This window comes from Polistes canadensis, unplaced genomic scaffold, assembly GCF_001313835.1.
Source record: "Polistes canadensis isolate GaletaPanama2010 unplaced genomic scaffold, ASM131383v1 scaffold_1, whole genome shotgun sequence".
NCBI lineage: Eukaryota > Metazoa > Arthropoda > Insecta > Hymenoptera > Vespidae > Polistes > Polistes canadensis.
Window position 1 is genome coordinate 1,617,974 of NW_014569548.1, and position 16,018 is coordinate 1,633,991.

The following is a 16,018-nucleotide window of genomic DNA, read 5'->3' on the forward strand; positions in this document are numbered from 1 at the left end:
CATTATATATTTATTTATATTTTTTAGTAATATAATATAATCGCGGTAGATCGAATTTTGTAGAAAGTAATTGTTCGTGGATAAAATAGAAAAGAGTAACGTGTCGGGATACGTGGAACGTTGAAATAAAATAAAAAGGAAGAAAAAGAGAGAGAGAGAGAGAGAAAAAAAAATAAGAAAAAAGAAAAAAGAAAGACGCGTGGAACATCTCGCAAATATTTACACGGCGAGCGAGTAGCTTCGTGCCAAAATAGTCGTCTTCTATCTCCTTTTTCTCGTCTTCTTCTTTTTCTTCTTCTTCTTCCTCTTATCCCAGGTTCTCTTTCGTTTCGTATTACGCGTCGGAAAATAGCAAACCTACCTGAAAGATCTGCTTGAGAGAAAAGAGAGCTCTTCGTAGTTCGCGACCCTCGCTGTTCAGCAATTTTTCTGCAACAAATATAGACAAATATATACTATGCATCCATTATGATATATGTATAAATACTCGTTGACGTAATACAATAATTCCACGTTTAGACGTTTCATTTATATCAGAATAACGCTAAAAAATCGCATGAATAAATCTATAATATATTACAGAATAAAAAAGAAATGAATAATTAATCGGATTAAAAGAGATGGAAGAAAAATTCACGACTATTTTATATTACGATTCCGTCGGATCGGAAGCGAGAAAGAAACCAATTTTGTAGGCAAAATGTTCGTTCGAAAAGTACAAAAGTAATGCAGCTGTTTTTTCTTTTTCCTTTTTTTTTTTTTTTGTTCCAACTTCCCGCGGAGAAAAAAAAATAAGAAAATATCTGTAAATTTCAAAACGAATTTCACGTTTCATTTCCTGTCTCGAATAAAAATCGGGAATGTAGATGTGACAACAATTGAAGCTTGAGCCCTTCTCTCGCAGCATGGCTTTTCTTGTTTTCAAACGAACACTAGGCTAGCAATTAGCGCGCGAATGCTAATTTCTTCCGTAAAATTTTCGTCGTCTCTCCATCTCGCTGGATGGATGGATACCTGCAAGCGCTCTCTCGGTCCTTTTATTTCCTTTTTCTTCTTCCTCTCTCTCTCTCCTCTTTCACGACTGTATTACTAACAATTGAATTCCGTTTGGCGAGCGGTGGAATGGAAAATTCAATTTCCCGAAGCTCGATGAGAGAGGAGCAGAGATGCAATTCCGAGTGGAAAAAAGTTTACAGAAATAGACGCTTCCCCTTGCTTCTTATAAAAGGAAAAATGCAACATTTTTCCCCAAAATGTTTAAACAAAAGACGATGGAATAATATGAAAGACTATAATTGATATCAACGACAAAAATGAGGTTAAGAGGTTACAGATGTTCTGGCGAAACTTTACATTAAACAAGATAAAGAACGGAAAATAACGAGCATTCGAGAGATAAAAGAGAGAGAGAGAGAGAGAGAGAGAGAGAGAGAGAGAGAGAGAAGGAATTACGTTAAGTGAACGTTCAAAAATGAAAAAAAAAATCCATTCGCCGTGCGCGAAGTTAATAAGTCTACGATCACGAATCAACCAGGAAGAAGGAAGTAATTAAGTAATCCTCGGAGAAAAAGACGAAGAGGAGTAGAACTCTCGTGTTACGTTCTACAACTGAAATATTTTCTATAGAAATAACTTCAAATTACTTATGATAAATAGAAATTTGTTGGAAAAATGATTGGATATAATATAATATTTAAACTACAATCTTGTATGTAGTTTATAATCTAATATAACACTTGTTCTCGATAATACTTTGAATTTCGGATAGTTGGTAATACGTAAATACATGCTATTGGTAATATCATCTGTAAGAGAATCGTGGGTGAAAGACTCACGACCAGCCATCTTCCGTTACATCTTTCCGTTTGTTCGATTTGTAGCTCGTCTCTTAACGAGACGAATTCGCGAGTTATTTCGTGGTAAAGGAGGTCCGGGCGACCGCATAAACGCCGACTATCACGCGATCTTCAAATGCATAATGCATGTCGGTTGTCTCGGGAGGTGAAGGGAGAAGGGAGAGCAAAGGAAAGGAAAGGGCAGAATAAACCAGGGGGAGAGAGAGAGAGAGAGACAGAGAAGAGGAGGGGACTGCGAGCGAAGGTAATTAGGAACTCGCTGCAGGAGCCAGCGAGGGTGTGCGAGAGAGACGGAAAGATCTAAGAATAGCGGTCCCAAGGCCCCGAGGCCCTTGGCCCCCGCCATAATCAGCGCCCATATAAGCAAAAGTTCCTCTCGCTCAAACAAGTTTACCGGCTTGTAACGCGCCATTGTTACTCGCGCCATTGCTCTTTTCCCTCCTCCCTTCCTCTTCACTCTTTCTTTTTTTAATTCTGCTTCTTTTCTATTTATTTTCTAACTCTGCGTTTTTTGTTATACTTCTTTTTTCTTTTTTTTTTTGCTTCACTTTTGGGAACCAACTCGAGAAAGGGTTTTGCATGGCAATCGCATGGATAAACAATCGGAAGAGTACTTTACTCGAACGGCGTTTCGATTACATCAAAGATTTTTTGTTTTTTTTTTTTTTGGAAGAAGAAAGAAAAATAATTCGAATCAGGCTGAACGTTCGCGAATTCGACTAGAAGAACTCGCTGAGAAAGCGCGAAATCTGATTCCGCCTGTCGCCTGATGCTCGATCCGAGTTCCAACGCTATGACGACGTTCGAGTATTTATCACTCGCTGTACGATCCAATTCTTATCAAAATAATACATTTTCTCTACGAATTATTTATCATTTAATCGACATTAATTATCTCAAAGATAAAAAAGAAAAGCAAAGTAATTAATTTATTGCGCGATTTGTAATAAATTTATCTATAATAAATATCTGTGTAAGAAAATATTGTAGCATTTATATTCTATGCAATAGATTTCTTTTTCCTTTCATGAGTTTATATCGGTCGGTATACACACTGTATACGATTTATATATGAAAATGCAAAGGTGAGTAAAAAGGAAGTTGAGGAAAGAAACGGAGAGAGAAAGAAGAGAGGAAGAAAGACGAAAACCAGACGGGTTTTGCAGGTACCGAAAATACATGGAGAACCGTTAAAATATGTAAAACGGTAGGGTCCTCTCTTCGTCTTCCGCTTCTCCTCCTCCTGCCCTTTTCGTCCCTTTACTCTTTTCTTCTTTACTCGTTCCTTTTCAGATCTTCGATCATCTCCTCCAGCGACAGTACCAAGAGTTCAATGAACGAGAACGACCCACAGGTGAATTCGACGAAGATGTAACGAAGGTACCTATCGGTCGTTTAAACGAAACAACGAATACAACGAACGATATTTCAATCGACTATCGATCGATCTGATTTAAAAGAAAAAAAAAAAACAAGAAAAAAAACAAAAACAAGATGGGAAAAAAATTAAGTAGGGCGAGGATCGAGAAGAAGATCGGACAGGTGGTGTTCGACCAAGTGGATCGTGAGACCGAATAAAAGATTTGAATCAAGGATCTGCGAGTAAAATACTCACCTATGATGGTGTGAACCCTCACAGAAAGCTGAGTCCTGAGAACGATTGAGTTCTTCCGGCTGCAACAAATCAAGAGAGGATTAGCTCGATTAGCGCATACATACTTATGCACACACACATGCACAGAGACACACGCATACAAAATAACGTACGTTGCAGAGAACATAAATATTGATAAAGCTACGCGTAACCGAGTCTCGTACGAGACATCCTATTGACCCGGTGATACGGTGATTCCGTTCGCGTTAACTTTAGCCTACCGTGTGCCAATTAATCTTCTTTGACCGATCCTAATTACTCTATTATACATACAATGCAAACATGCATATACATATGCTCGGGAACGAGACGAATAGAATCGTTTTTTTATTACAATACACGCAAACGTTTACTACGAGTGTCTACACTTTTCCTATAAATTGGGTTAAAGTGGTATAGTCGGTAAACTCTCTTTCTACCCTTCCCCCTCGCTCTTTCTTTTTCTTTTTCTTTTATCTCTCTCTCGTGTCGCCTTGGATAAGCATGCGGTGCGAACTTAAAGGCCCTGCGAACCTTCCCACGCCAAGCGTCCCTGAGAAAGCACGACGACAGTGTAGACAATGGATTTGAGAAGGAAAAAAGGGAGAAAGAAGAGGAGAGTGGAGGAGGGGGGAGGAGGGGAGGAGAAGTAGAAAAAGAAGAAGAAGGAAATAGAAGAGACGAAAAAGGATTATGCATCTAACATCGAAAATCCAACGTGTTAGAAGCACAAACTTGAAAATGCCGGCGTACTCGAGCGTTAATGTTTCCGCCGGTAAATAAGGGAGAGATAGATCGAGATATCCCAAGGACTTCTTTTCCCACGGATATATATGGTATCATTTATTTCTATTTCTTTTTAATCGACGTCCATAAACTTCAAGCGTTGATTTTGAAATGGAGCAAAATAACAAAATAAATATCATAGTAGGAAAGTAAAAAAAAAGGAAAGATCGGTGTTTATAAAATCTTTGAAATTCGAGCCAACGATCAGAAAAGCGTATTCTATTGCTCCAAATTAGATCGAAAAGATTTCAAGAATAGCATTTTTTATTGTCGGAAAGAACCGTGCCAATATCAACTTGGCAAACTATCTTACACCGTTATCATTGACTAAATATAATATATCGTGAAAAAGATATTGTTCCAGCTTCTATTCGAGCATCTTTTCTAAAAATAGAAAATATCGATCGAAGATAGGAAAATCCTGGTAACCTGTTAACGAATAGATTGGATATTTATGAGAGATTTTCGCACCGGTGGTATGATTAATGACGAAAATGGAGAGTCGATACTTAGCAGCCGTTAGATCGAATCTTTTTGTTCGATTACGCCTACGCCAAGAAAATCGCACGGACGCAAGGGTGTTTGTGCGTCGAACGATCCTATCCTCATTATTCTTCCTTTTTTGTCAGGAGAGAAAGAAAAGGATTGCGAAAGGCAAGCCTTCTCCTCGCTCGACCACCTCCGAGCAGAAAACTCGAGAGGCTCTCTCATCGAGACATTATGCGAGTTACAAGGCGAAACAACAAAGGACGGAAATAGACGTGCGTTTGCGAGAACCTGCCAAAACTTGACTCGATAATAAGTCACGTGAGTGGACAATTTGCGAGAATCCCTACAAAACGAGCGACCATACGTAACTATTATTCCCTCTTTTACGAAACTACTTTTCAAGAGCTATCCGAGTAGTACGCGGACTTTTTTAATTACGTAAGCTACTCGCAGTATGTACGTACTATATTCGTGTATATTAGAGAATATAATTCATTAGTATAGGAGAGAGAGGAGGGGGGGGGGGGAAGAACGAGCGAGAAGCGAGAAACGCTTAAGGTCAACCAGGGAGTCATAAATCACTTAAGAATTTACTCCTATGTGTCCTCCCTGTATTTAAATCGTACGACAACGAAACCACCGAATGAAATTGAAAAAAAAAAAAAAGAAATAAATGAAATAACCACGATCTAAGTCGAGAACGCGTGCCAATGGCAAGAGATCTGCCCCCGGGGGATTAGAATATTCGCTCAAACTTTTCCTAGGAAGAATTCTCGATCGAGTAATAGAAAAAAAGAAAGGAACAAAAGTGGAAAGTCGAAAATCGGTAGAGAGAAATCGATTTATTTAGGTTAAAGCCTTCGAGCTGTCTTATTCCCTTTCGACTTTTTCCCCAAGAGCGAAATGGAAAGCACCCTTTTCCTTTTGGGCTTTTACGGAATCAATTTATAAGCAACCTGACGGAACTCGATCGAGCTCGTTCTATTCGCGAGTTAAATTGCTCGCTAAACTCGTCTTGCAACAGCTCTACGATCTCTCTTCCTTGCTTCCTTTATAGGATGAATTCAAATTAATGAGATATAATAGGTGGAACGTTCTGATATTTACCAATAAGGTGGCATGATGGCGGCGTCGAACTCTCATATCACTCTAAATCCAACGTGTCAGGTTTGATAATATTTAGGATGACTAGTAGAATAATGTAATAATTCAATTGGAGGATCTCTGTCTTTGCAAGAGCGTAACACCACGTCGACGAACAAGTCCAACGAACGACTGCTAGCAAGCGGAATGGCTTCTTCTTAGTCTCCTCTGTCCCGCGCTTCGCCACAATAGCAAATGGTGGGAGATCAAAACGCTGACTAGTCCTTGCTCTCTCCTACATGTATATGTGTATAGATATATACACGTAAGAATCTATGTATACAACCCCAATGGCTTCCTCGTTTTAATTCCAAGTTACTTATTGTTAGTAGAACGCACGAGTCAGTATACTTCTAAATTCAACGAAAAAGAGTAGCGATAGAACGCAAACTCGCTTACATAAATTTAACTTCGATCATTGTCGATATATTTATTATATACGATCGAGTACATTCGAAAGAAACAATCGAAAAAAAAAAAGGAAAAAAAAAACAAGAAAAAATAAAACATCGTTAAAATACTCGATATCAAAGTACGTCTCGTACACCGGATGATTTCAATGATGCATTTAAAATAACATCGTACTCTAATGTAGTATATTAAACGTACGATAGCAATGAAAGAAGATAACGTTTCATTTGCTCAATACCGAGTTACACACAGAGGACGGTGTACACTCGACCCAGAGAAGATCATACGCCAAGCCTCTACGCTCCAGTAATTATGCGCGCAGTTTTACTTGAAGGCCCTTAGGGTACGTCGAGGTCGAACGATTTCTCGCTTGGCCAGGATACCATGATTATCATTATGGATCGTACTTCGATAAACGATTGAATATTGAGTTCCGAGTAGGCAAAATATTAGCCATCTTTTTCTTTTTTTTTTTTTTTGTTGGAAATCAAAGAAAAACAAACACCTCTGATGAAACGTAGAAGAAGAAACGAAACGAACAAAGCGACTCGTTTATCTTCGCTCGGTAACTAAGTCGAGAAGATGCGTATCTCGAGGGGGTTTCTGTTGCAGACGGATGATTCGTCGAGAATACTTTTCTCTCTCTTTCTCTCTCGTGATGCTAACCACCTCGAAGATTCTTCCGCATAGGAGCATTCAGAACAGGATGTTGAGACGAAAAAGAAGAAGAGTCTTCTTGGAAAAATTCGACAAATAAACAAGAACCAAAGAACAAAATGATAATATAAATTACGGAATATTTCCTTTTTTCTTTTTTTTTAGAAATCGCAGAGACCTTTTAATTATCTCATATATCTCTTAAAAGAGATAATTTCGTTAAAATTACGATCGTTTTACCGATACATCCAAAAAAAAAGAAAACAAAAAAGTTACGGGGGAAAACACTGATATCGCTTCCTCTTCGGCACCTCGAACGAAAGAAACGTGCCACGCCTATAAAGTTTTCGCGTCCGTTTCCTTCTTCATCTTCTCACTCTTTCTCTCTCTCTCTCTCTCTCTCTCTCTGTCTTTGTCTCCCCTCCCTTTCCCCGTCTTTCACTCTTGATTTCAGACATTCAGCAGCCACGTCGTCCTACGTCAAGTTATTCTTGGTTACGCGTTAATATTATAAATGTGCAAGCTACACCGACTCCGGTCATCTTTCCTTCCGGTCGATGTAGCCTGACAAATGCATCCAAATTTGAAAATAAACATTATATTCTATTTAATTATTAATGAATATCTCTCTCTTTAATAAATCTATGTATGTGTGTGCATAGAAATCCGCGAAAAAACTTTCTTTTGAAAATTTGCAAACCGTAGTCCTACGAATTCTAACGAGAGATTTGAAAATAAATAAATAAAAGGTACACACTGTGTTCTTTTTATACTCTCAATGATAGGTCGTTGCAAACATTTACACATTCGTCTCTTATATATCTCAATAGATCCGAGACCGATTTCCGAGACCTATCCCGAACGCGAAACGTTAATATAATACAAAAAGGAGAACTTCTTGAAATCGACAACGTTTTCTTCTCGTTTTCACGAACTCTGTCATTTCAAACTAATTCGATCATTTTTTTTTTTTTTTTTGAAACAACGAACGTCGAATTCGTTCTTTTTTCTTTTTAAAAACTACCACAGAAAAGATTTGTTTTATTCATGCTCAATGCAAATCTAAGAACCATATGTTAGGAAGTTTTAAGAAGAGGATGAGTTTTTTTCTTCGAACTTGTGATACATATTAACTATATTCGTAATTATGACTTTAGAATACGTTAAGTATTTTATATCTATAATTACATTTATGAAATAAATCGCAAGAAAAATTTACTGAAAAATGTTACGTTAAATAAATTAAAAATTATAAAGTGAGTTGTGAAACGAATAAAATTGAAAAACTAACATAAATGTAGGTAAGTATATCATGTATCGATGTTGCGGAAGAAAAGCATCATATAGGAAGACGGAAAACGCGTGCTCTCGGTTTGAACGCGTGCACAGAGAGACGAGAAACCAGTTTAACTGTCGTGAAAGTACGCTGAAGGCTTCGTCAATGAAACCGGCGCAATCTCGAGCAAGTACACGGCTTCGCATTTTCGAATGACACGAAAGAAGTAAATACGAAAATGTTCTTCTCTTGGAATAAAATATTATTTATGCTCTTATATAAAATATTCCAATTTTTCCAACAACAACAAAAATATCACTTTCCCAACAATTTTCGAATATTCCATCAGAGTCTATGAAAAATATTTCAATCTTATCGCAGAAAGAATATCGTGATATTTTTATTTAATAAAAAACCAGGCTATATAATTTGTATAAAAATGATATATAAAAGACAAACTAAACTGACGCCCCTGTTATTAGTGTTGGAGTGTGTAATGTCGAATAATATCCGAATAAAATAGTCAAATAAAATCCTAAGATGCATAAAAGTAAGTAAGTGGTAAAAGACTATTAAGGTACCATCGGAAGAGTATGTAGGTGCGATGAGATGAGAAGAATAAGGAGCGAAGTAACGTCTGTATCCAGAAAGGCGCAACGTCAAAGCCAAAGTCTGGAAGCAACCGAGCGTGATAAAACCGGCTTCAATTCTTCTCGCGGGATCGGCAAAAGTCGTCTCTCATTGGCGTCGAGGACTAGCAAATAGAGAAACGAACAACGAACTCTACAAAAAGCGATCGTACAATTTATCTACCAACTGGCTCCCGAACCAGTGTTTATCCAGCACACGCTTCGCGTTCCAGTTTCTCTCGTTTCGTTTCGTCTCGTCTCGTCTCGTCTCGTCTCATCACACTGGTTTGTTTTCTTGACACTAACTCGAACGATAACGAGTACGCGAAAAAAAAATAACTTAACAAAATTTATTTCTATAATTTCTTCAATTGCCGTTCGTTTTTTACTTCATATTATTCTTCTAAATTCACCATTATACAATCCAAAATTGAAAGAAAAGCGTAGGATGAATATTTGGGAAACACTTTTCTTCGTAAACAATGAACATGATTAATGACGAAGATACTGTATATTAATCCTGTCTACAATAGTAATAATCATGAAAAATATCCAGAAATATTTGATCGATGAGGGCTGTCGGAGAAATTCTAATTTATCTATTTTCCTTTTCTATATATATAAAATACCAATTAATAAACAGACTTGAATAATTCTGAGCCAACGAAGATCAAGTACTCTGTCGGCCACGAATACGAAAACTTCGATGGAACGTTGAAATATAAATAATTGTTCATTAATCACTCGATGGTCTAAAATCAATTCGTATATAAAAAAAAAAAAAAAATAGAACACAATTCACTTTAAAGTGCACAATATTTCCGTAAAGATGAAATAAAAGATAAGAAAATAAAGGAATACCTGCAGATGCGACAAAAATCTTTTCCACAATGAGGAAATCGAAGTCGACTGAAGCGCGGCATGATCGAAGAAATCTCGATAGGTCGACGATCAAACTTGTACGTATATATGGAAAAGTCGTTTCCGTGAGTGCGACGTACGACGAGCACCCCGAGGACAGACTGAGCGTGAATAACCTAAAGGAGCAAGGGGAAGTCCTCTCTCTTTCTCTCCCTCCTGCCGACTCGCTACCGCCATTGCTATCCCATACTTCAACAACGAGACTTGATTACCGCAAAGTATTCAGGTGAATGTCCTACTTCCGAGACAGCCTCTCGACGATCTCGACAGGACTGGATACGAAACGACGACAACGACGAGGTCGACCGAAGAAGTGCATATAAGTAGGTAGGTAGGTAGGTAGGTAGGTAGGTAGGTAGACAGCTAGGTAGGCAGCTAGGTAGGCAGCTAGGTAGGCAGATAGATTTATACTTTATATATTTAAGACTCGAAAATAACTATAAGCGATTCGTAGGTTTGTTCTTGAATAAAAAAAACTCGCAAAGTCGCGTAGGATGGTTATTATCGGTGTTGGCATAAATCGCGTCTGATCGGGGATGAGCGAATGTCGTAGCTCGTCGATCCTATGGGGATGCTAAAAGTACGAACGGTCTCGGAGGGTTAGGACAAAAGGAAAAGGGGGAATGCAAGAGGATATCTCCAGTTGTGCAGTTACCAGAAGCAACCTTCATGAAAGGCTAATGAAGATGCGTCGCTCTGTATTCCCAGAAGCCCATGGCTGGGACGCGGTCAGCTCGGCTTAACGACTTACCGACTCGCCGATTATCTCTCCGACATATCCGATATCGATCGCGAATTTCCATCCTTCCTCCTCTCAGTTTCTATGCCATTTCGTATACGCTCAAATCCAGATTAATAGGCCGCGATTTCCCAAGAATATGACTGTCAAACGGACAGTTTATTACACAGCGTAAGGCACCTTACCTACAATATTTTCTAAATTCTACATTGGACGACAAATTATTTCGAACGAAACGATTCTTTTTTGCAAACTAATTGAAAGGTACAAAGATGCATGTTAGGATAAAGGATATCGAGGAGACAAAATGTGAAAGAAAAGGAAAGAATGAATAAAACATGTCATCCGGAGATGGGGAATTAAAAAGAACTTGAAACTTTTTAATCGGTAACGTAAATCGCCAGAATGCAAAAATTTCCCTAGAGAAACTTAACGATAGATCAGAATATCGGTCATCGTATTTCTTCTTGGAGAACTCTTCTTTGCAGGGGATCGAATCAAATGGTTTATTTCTAACTAATAATACGTACGTGGGAGGATTGAAAAATTGATTAACCCAACCTAGTACATCATCTTATTACATCCGAATTACCTATTTCTTTTCTATCATTCGACGAGAAAAATAAATCTCATTATTTCTATTTGTGCTCGTAGAGAAATGATTCTTAATCTCTCTTTTCACGTCGATCCGATTTTATTTTTTCGATTTATTCACGAAGAAAATATCTATTCACAATTACTCGTTTCTTTAACGACTCAAGAAGACGGAAGAATTTCTATACTTGCCATTTCCGTGAAGCTATCGTTTAACTCGAAGAGAAACTCTTATTTCGTCGATAAGAAATATCGTTCGAACGTAATGATGGATATCGACTTGTTCTCTCGAGTGGTAAGATTCCATTGCAAACAACATATATTATATATCGAACGCATGATTCCAGTAAATCAAGATTCTTATGAAACGTAACAAAAATTTCTTCTCTTACTCCTTAGTTTACAAAGATTTCTTATTTTTATTCATATTTTTTAATGTTATATATGAAAAAGAAAAATAACAAAGTATAACGATCTATTTGTTAATCAATAAAATTGTAACTAAGCGTAAACGAGGATACTACAAATCTTAACGAGTTATTAAAATCGAATAATACACTTGTATTATTACGCGTCGATCAGGTACGAGCGATAACTCAACGTGACAGGGTGCAATTTATATTCAACCCTCCGCAATAGACAGCAACATCCGATGGTGCTCGAGTCGATCATAAATTTAATTGTGTAATGAGCCAACACCTCGTCTACTGGCGCGCGCGCCTATATAAATTCTCTCTCTCTCTCTTTTTTGTGTGATAACAGCTCGTAATTATCGGTCACAGTCGATAAACGATCTCGAAACTAGGAATTCATTTATTTCCATAGCATAAGTAGACTCGATCGAGCGAGTAAAATTGAAGTCTCGTTAAAAGAAAGAAAAAAAAAAACATATAGACAGAAATAAAAAAAAAAAAAAAAATATCATCTGTCTCGTTGAAATTCTCTTTCTCTTCTTTTTTTTTCCAAGAGCCAGAAAACACGCTAGGTCTTAGTGAAAAGGGACGATCGTAAGTACTGCAAGATATATTCGTGTTAACGAGGGAGAATTTCAATACTACGACTGGTCTAGGTACGAGCGAACGTAAGTCACGGGTTGCCAGACGTACCTCGGTATAAAGAGTTTACGAGGCGTACCTAGGTAGGGACAGTTAGTTCCACCTGGTAGTAAAAGGAGCAGTTAAAATGTCCTGAAATATCACCTAAAGCGCACACATATATGAAGAGTCAGTGGTCTCGAATGAGAGTACGCGAGTGTATACACTTGTACATTCTGACTCTTAATCTCAAGCCGACTTCGAATAACGAATAAAAATCTTCTATTTCTTTTTTTTTCCTTATTCGAAAGCGAAATTCATTTTCATACAACGGAAGATTGTGTTCTGTAAAACACGCAGCAGACACACGGATTCTGAATAATACCTGTACCGCTTGGACGACTTTACATAATGGTCCGGAGAACTTTAAACTATGCGTTTAATTTAATTAAGCAATTAGGAGAGAGCATGGCACTCGTTCTATCATTACGCAACGCTTGTAGACGGCTAACTGAATTATGGACTTTACGTTTCGCGGACGAGCAATGCATTTCGACTTTCGAGACTCTCAAGTTCGTACTCGATATCTTTAAGTTTATCTTAAACCGATAAACGTTCATTATTGATATTAAATATATACATATACCTATACCATCGGTCCCCTAATTAAACTCTCTCGACGTGACGGTAGAAAAATTTGAAAGTTTTTTTTATTAGTAAAACGTGCTCTTCCTTCTCTATTATTTTATTTTTTGAACAAGGAAGAACAATAATAATGACCGATCGTTGGTATTCAAATATATACATGCTGCAACAACTTTCCCTATATTATTTAGCCGTGATTCATGTCAAGTGACGTCAACGCATCGATGTACACGCATCTTTTTTCGAATTAAGATGATCGATCTATAGAATATTATTTAAAAAGAATAATGAAAAATAAAATCAAACAAATCCAAATGAATCATATCGTATCCAATAACTTTCCAATAGACTTTTGAAATTTCTTTGGACGAAAATAGATTGGTATTATTAAAAAAACAAGATAAAAATAGTTATTTCTATTAACGACGTTGATGATTAAAACGACAAAGAAACGGTTGACTCATTAAACCAACGCTAACAGGCTTGACTTGCGCGGGAACGCGACTGCCTGCCTCTGCCTCTGCCTTCGTGTTAATGCGGAAAGATATTTATAAAATGAGAATGAGAGAAAGAGAGAAACGAGAAATTGTAGGTTAGCGTAGACACACAGCCACCCGATGTCCTGGGAATAGATCTCGAAACCTAGTTATGCGATTTATTCCGAGCGAGGTCGGGAACTATTCGCGAAAGCACGCGAAAGCACGCGAAAGCTCGCGAGTTTTTCGGCACGGGAAAGGTCATAGACACTGGAAGAAAGTTAAACGTTCCCTTCGAGAACGATAGGTATGCGCTTCTTCGTTTCCTCCTTTCGAGGGAAAATCGAGCGATGTTCGTTACCGATCGTAGTTTTTCACTACATTCGAATCACGTCTAACTACCTACTGCATACCTAATACATCGAGAAAGGAGAAACGGTCATTAACCATTTATCAATTAATTAATCGTCCATACGCGTTCTTGATTATCCTATTGTATTTCTTTTAATACTATATCCTTGTTCCTTTTATTCAAATATGTTTAGAAAACAAATGCATATTGATTAAAATTAGAAAATTAGTTACGATCGAAAACTAAACAATCGTTTTCACGTTTTTTAATACTCAACGGACACTACCTTCTTGCCATCAACGTAATATCGTTAAAAAGAGAGAGAGAGAGAGAGAGAGAGAAATTCGATAATCATGAAATAATTCGGAAATCGTGGTGGCACAGCTTTCCCCATGAGACAAGTGAAAACTGCTTTATGGCTTTCGGCTATCGTTGCCAATAATATCATTAACGTTGAGCGATGGATGCTCCAAGCACATTAGAACGCGATAACACCAATAAGCCAATTTAGTATCATAGTATATAATATGCTAGATATTATAACACTTTACGCAGATTCAATCGTTATCGCTTTGAAATAAGAGCCTCCTATTAAAAATCACGAGATCGTTCATTTTTGTTTATAGAGAAAAAAAAACTAATATGAAAAAAGTTTCTCTCGATAGTTATTCTTGCAAGGCATAAGTCGATTAAATCCTGAAGATATCATTTTCACGAAAGTAGCTGCAATTATTTATCTTTCTCTCTCTCTCTCTCTCTCCTTCTCTTATTATTTTAATCACGAAAATACATAATTTTACATAGCCGATAATTAAGGGTATTCCAATGGATTACATAAACCTCGCGTAGAGATACTGGCAATAAAGAAAAAGAAAAAAGCCAGATGACGAATTTATTAGTCAAGGTCCAACGAGATTTCCTTTTAGTAAAACGCAGGACGCGTAGGGAATCGAGATAACTTTTTGAACTTTCAACGCCCACGCTGACCACGAACTTGCTACTTCCCAAAGCTCTCTTTTCATATCTATCTCTTTTCTTTTCACTTTCGCGATAACGAGCCGTAGCAGGAAGATACAACACGCTCGAGAATTTTCTTTTCAATGAAAAGGCAAGAGCCATCGGAATAAACACAATACTATTACTGCTACTATCTATATATATATACCGTGGAAAAAAATGGTTAATGGAAGCACGTTGCAAAGATAACAAGGTTGAATTTGTGCCAAGAATAAGCGTACCTATTCAAAAAGAGTCTCCAATTAATTGTCCTTTCAATTAATTAACCTCGAAAGATTTCTTCTTTCTCTATAGAATTATAAAATAATATATCTCCAGTGTATTTCTAAATTAATATTTTAATTTCAAAGAAAAACTCATCTTTTTCTAAAACAAGGAAAAATAATAAATAGTTATTTAATTACGTTTTTTTTTCTTTCCATAAAATTTGTAAGGAACAATTTGAGATTATTTATCGATCGACGAATGTATGATAAACGAAGCAACCGGAAGGAAAAATATTTTCACAAAGTACTTCCACGTCCCGAGAGAAATTTCGCGTTGATCACACGGAGCTTAGAAACCTTGAGCGATTTCTTAACGGGAAAGTCCGGCAGCGTGCAGCAAACAGGTCGCTTGGTGTGTATAAAGTTTCTTCCAAGATAAACGATCCCTTACTAGCAACCGAAAGGACCTTTTGAAAAGATGAAGAAAAGCTTTTTGATTTTCTTCATCTTTTCTCCCTTGTGTACTTCGATTGCAATTCGAGGGAAAAAAGTATCGGTAATCCGTCGAGGCAAACGATCCAATGGCAAAAAAAAAGCGATTTTATGTTCGCAAACACGCTCCTGTAATTTCGCACTTTACGAGTCCCTCAGTTCCTCCACTTCGCGCGAATCACCAAACGTTTTTGATAAAGGCTCCAATTTTTATGGCGTCACCCGTAGTAACACCGAGTGAAAGGGGAAAAAAAGACTATCGGAAAACAATTCAAGACGGTCAAGTTTCGCATGCGAAATCGCGATAGAAACGCATTAAAATTTTTCCACCTACTAACAATATTATCACGGTGGATGATTTGAAAAAAATAAAAGAACAAAAGATAGACGATAGGCTGGGCGAATAGTGTACAAAAAAAAAAAAGTTAAAAAATGTACAAGCCAGGAGGTATCATTTATGCGAACCACTTAATTTCTCTCCTCCTACCTAAACTCGACCCAGTTTAGAGTTTTAAACATGTACCCCATGTATGTATATCGTCTTGCTTTCTCCATTGTATTTTCATATATCTTCTCTATTCCTCTCTTTTTATTTGCCTATAATAAAGGATAGAGAGAGAGAGAGAGAGAGAGAGAGAGAGAGAGAGAGAGAGAGAGAGAGA

The 16,018-nt window shown here is 37.4% G+C and overlaps 1 protein-coding gene across 6 annotated transcripts in view; it reads right to left on the minus strand.

Moving 5' to 3' along the window:
- LOC106783831 (FH1/FH2 domain-containing protein 3) overlaps positions 1-16,018 on the minus strand; it is a 48,183-nt gene that overhangs the window by 15,101 nt on the left and 17,064 nt on the right. For 4 of the 6 annotated variants that reach the window (XM_014742748.1, XM_014742739.1, XM_014742770.1 and 1 more), the window contains exons 4-5: positions 3,472-3,530; positions 362-429 (exon numbers count right to left, since the gene is read on the minus strand). In XM_014742748.1, the coding sequence (XP_014598234.1) occupies positions 362-429; positions 3,472-3,530 (127 nt within the window). Of the gene's footprint in view, positions 1-223; positions 342-361; positions 430-3,471; positions 3,531-5,871; positions 6,049-16,018 lie in introns of those variants that run through there. The other 2 variants (XM_014742756.1, XM_014742762.1) reach the window with 2 other exon arrangements.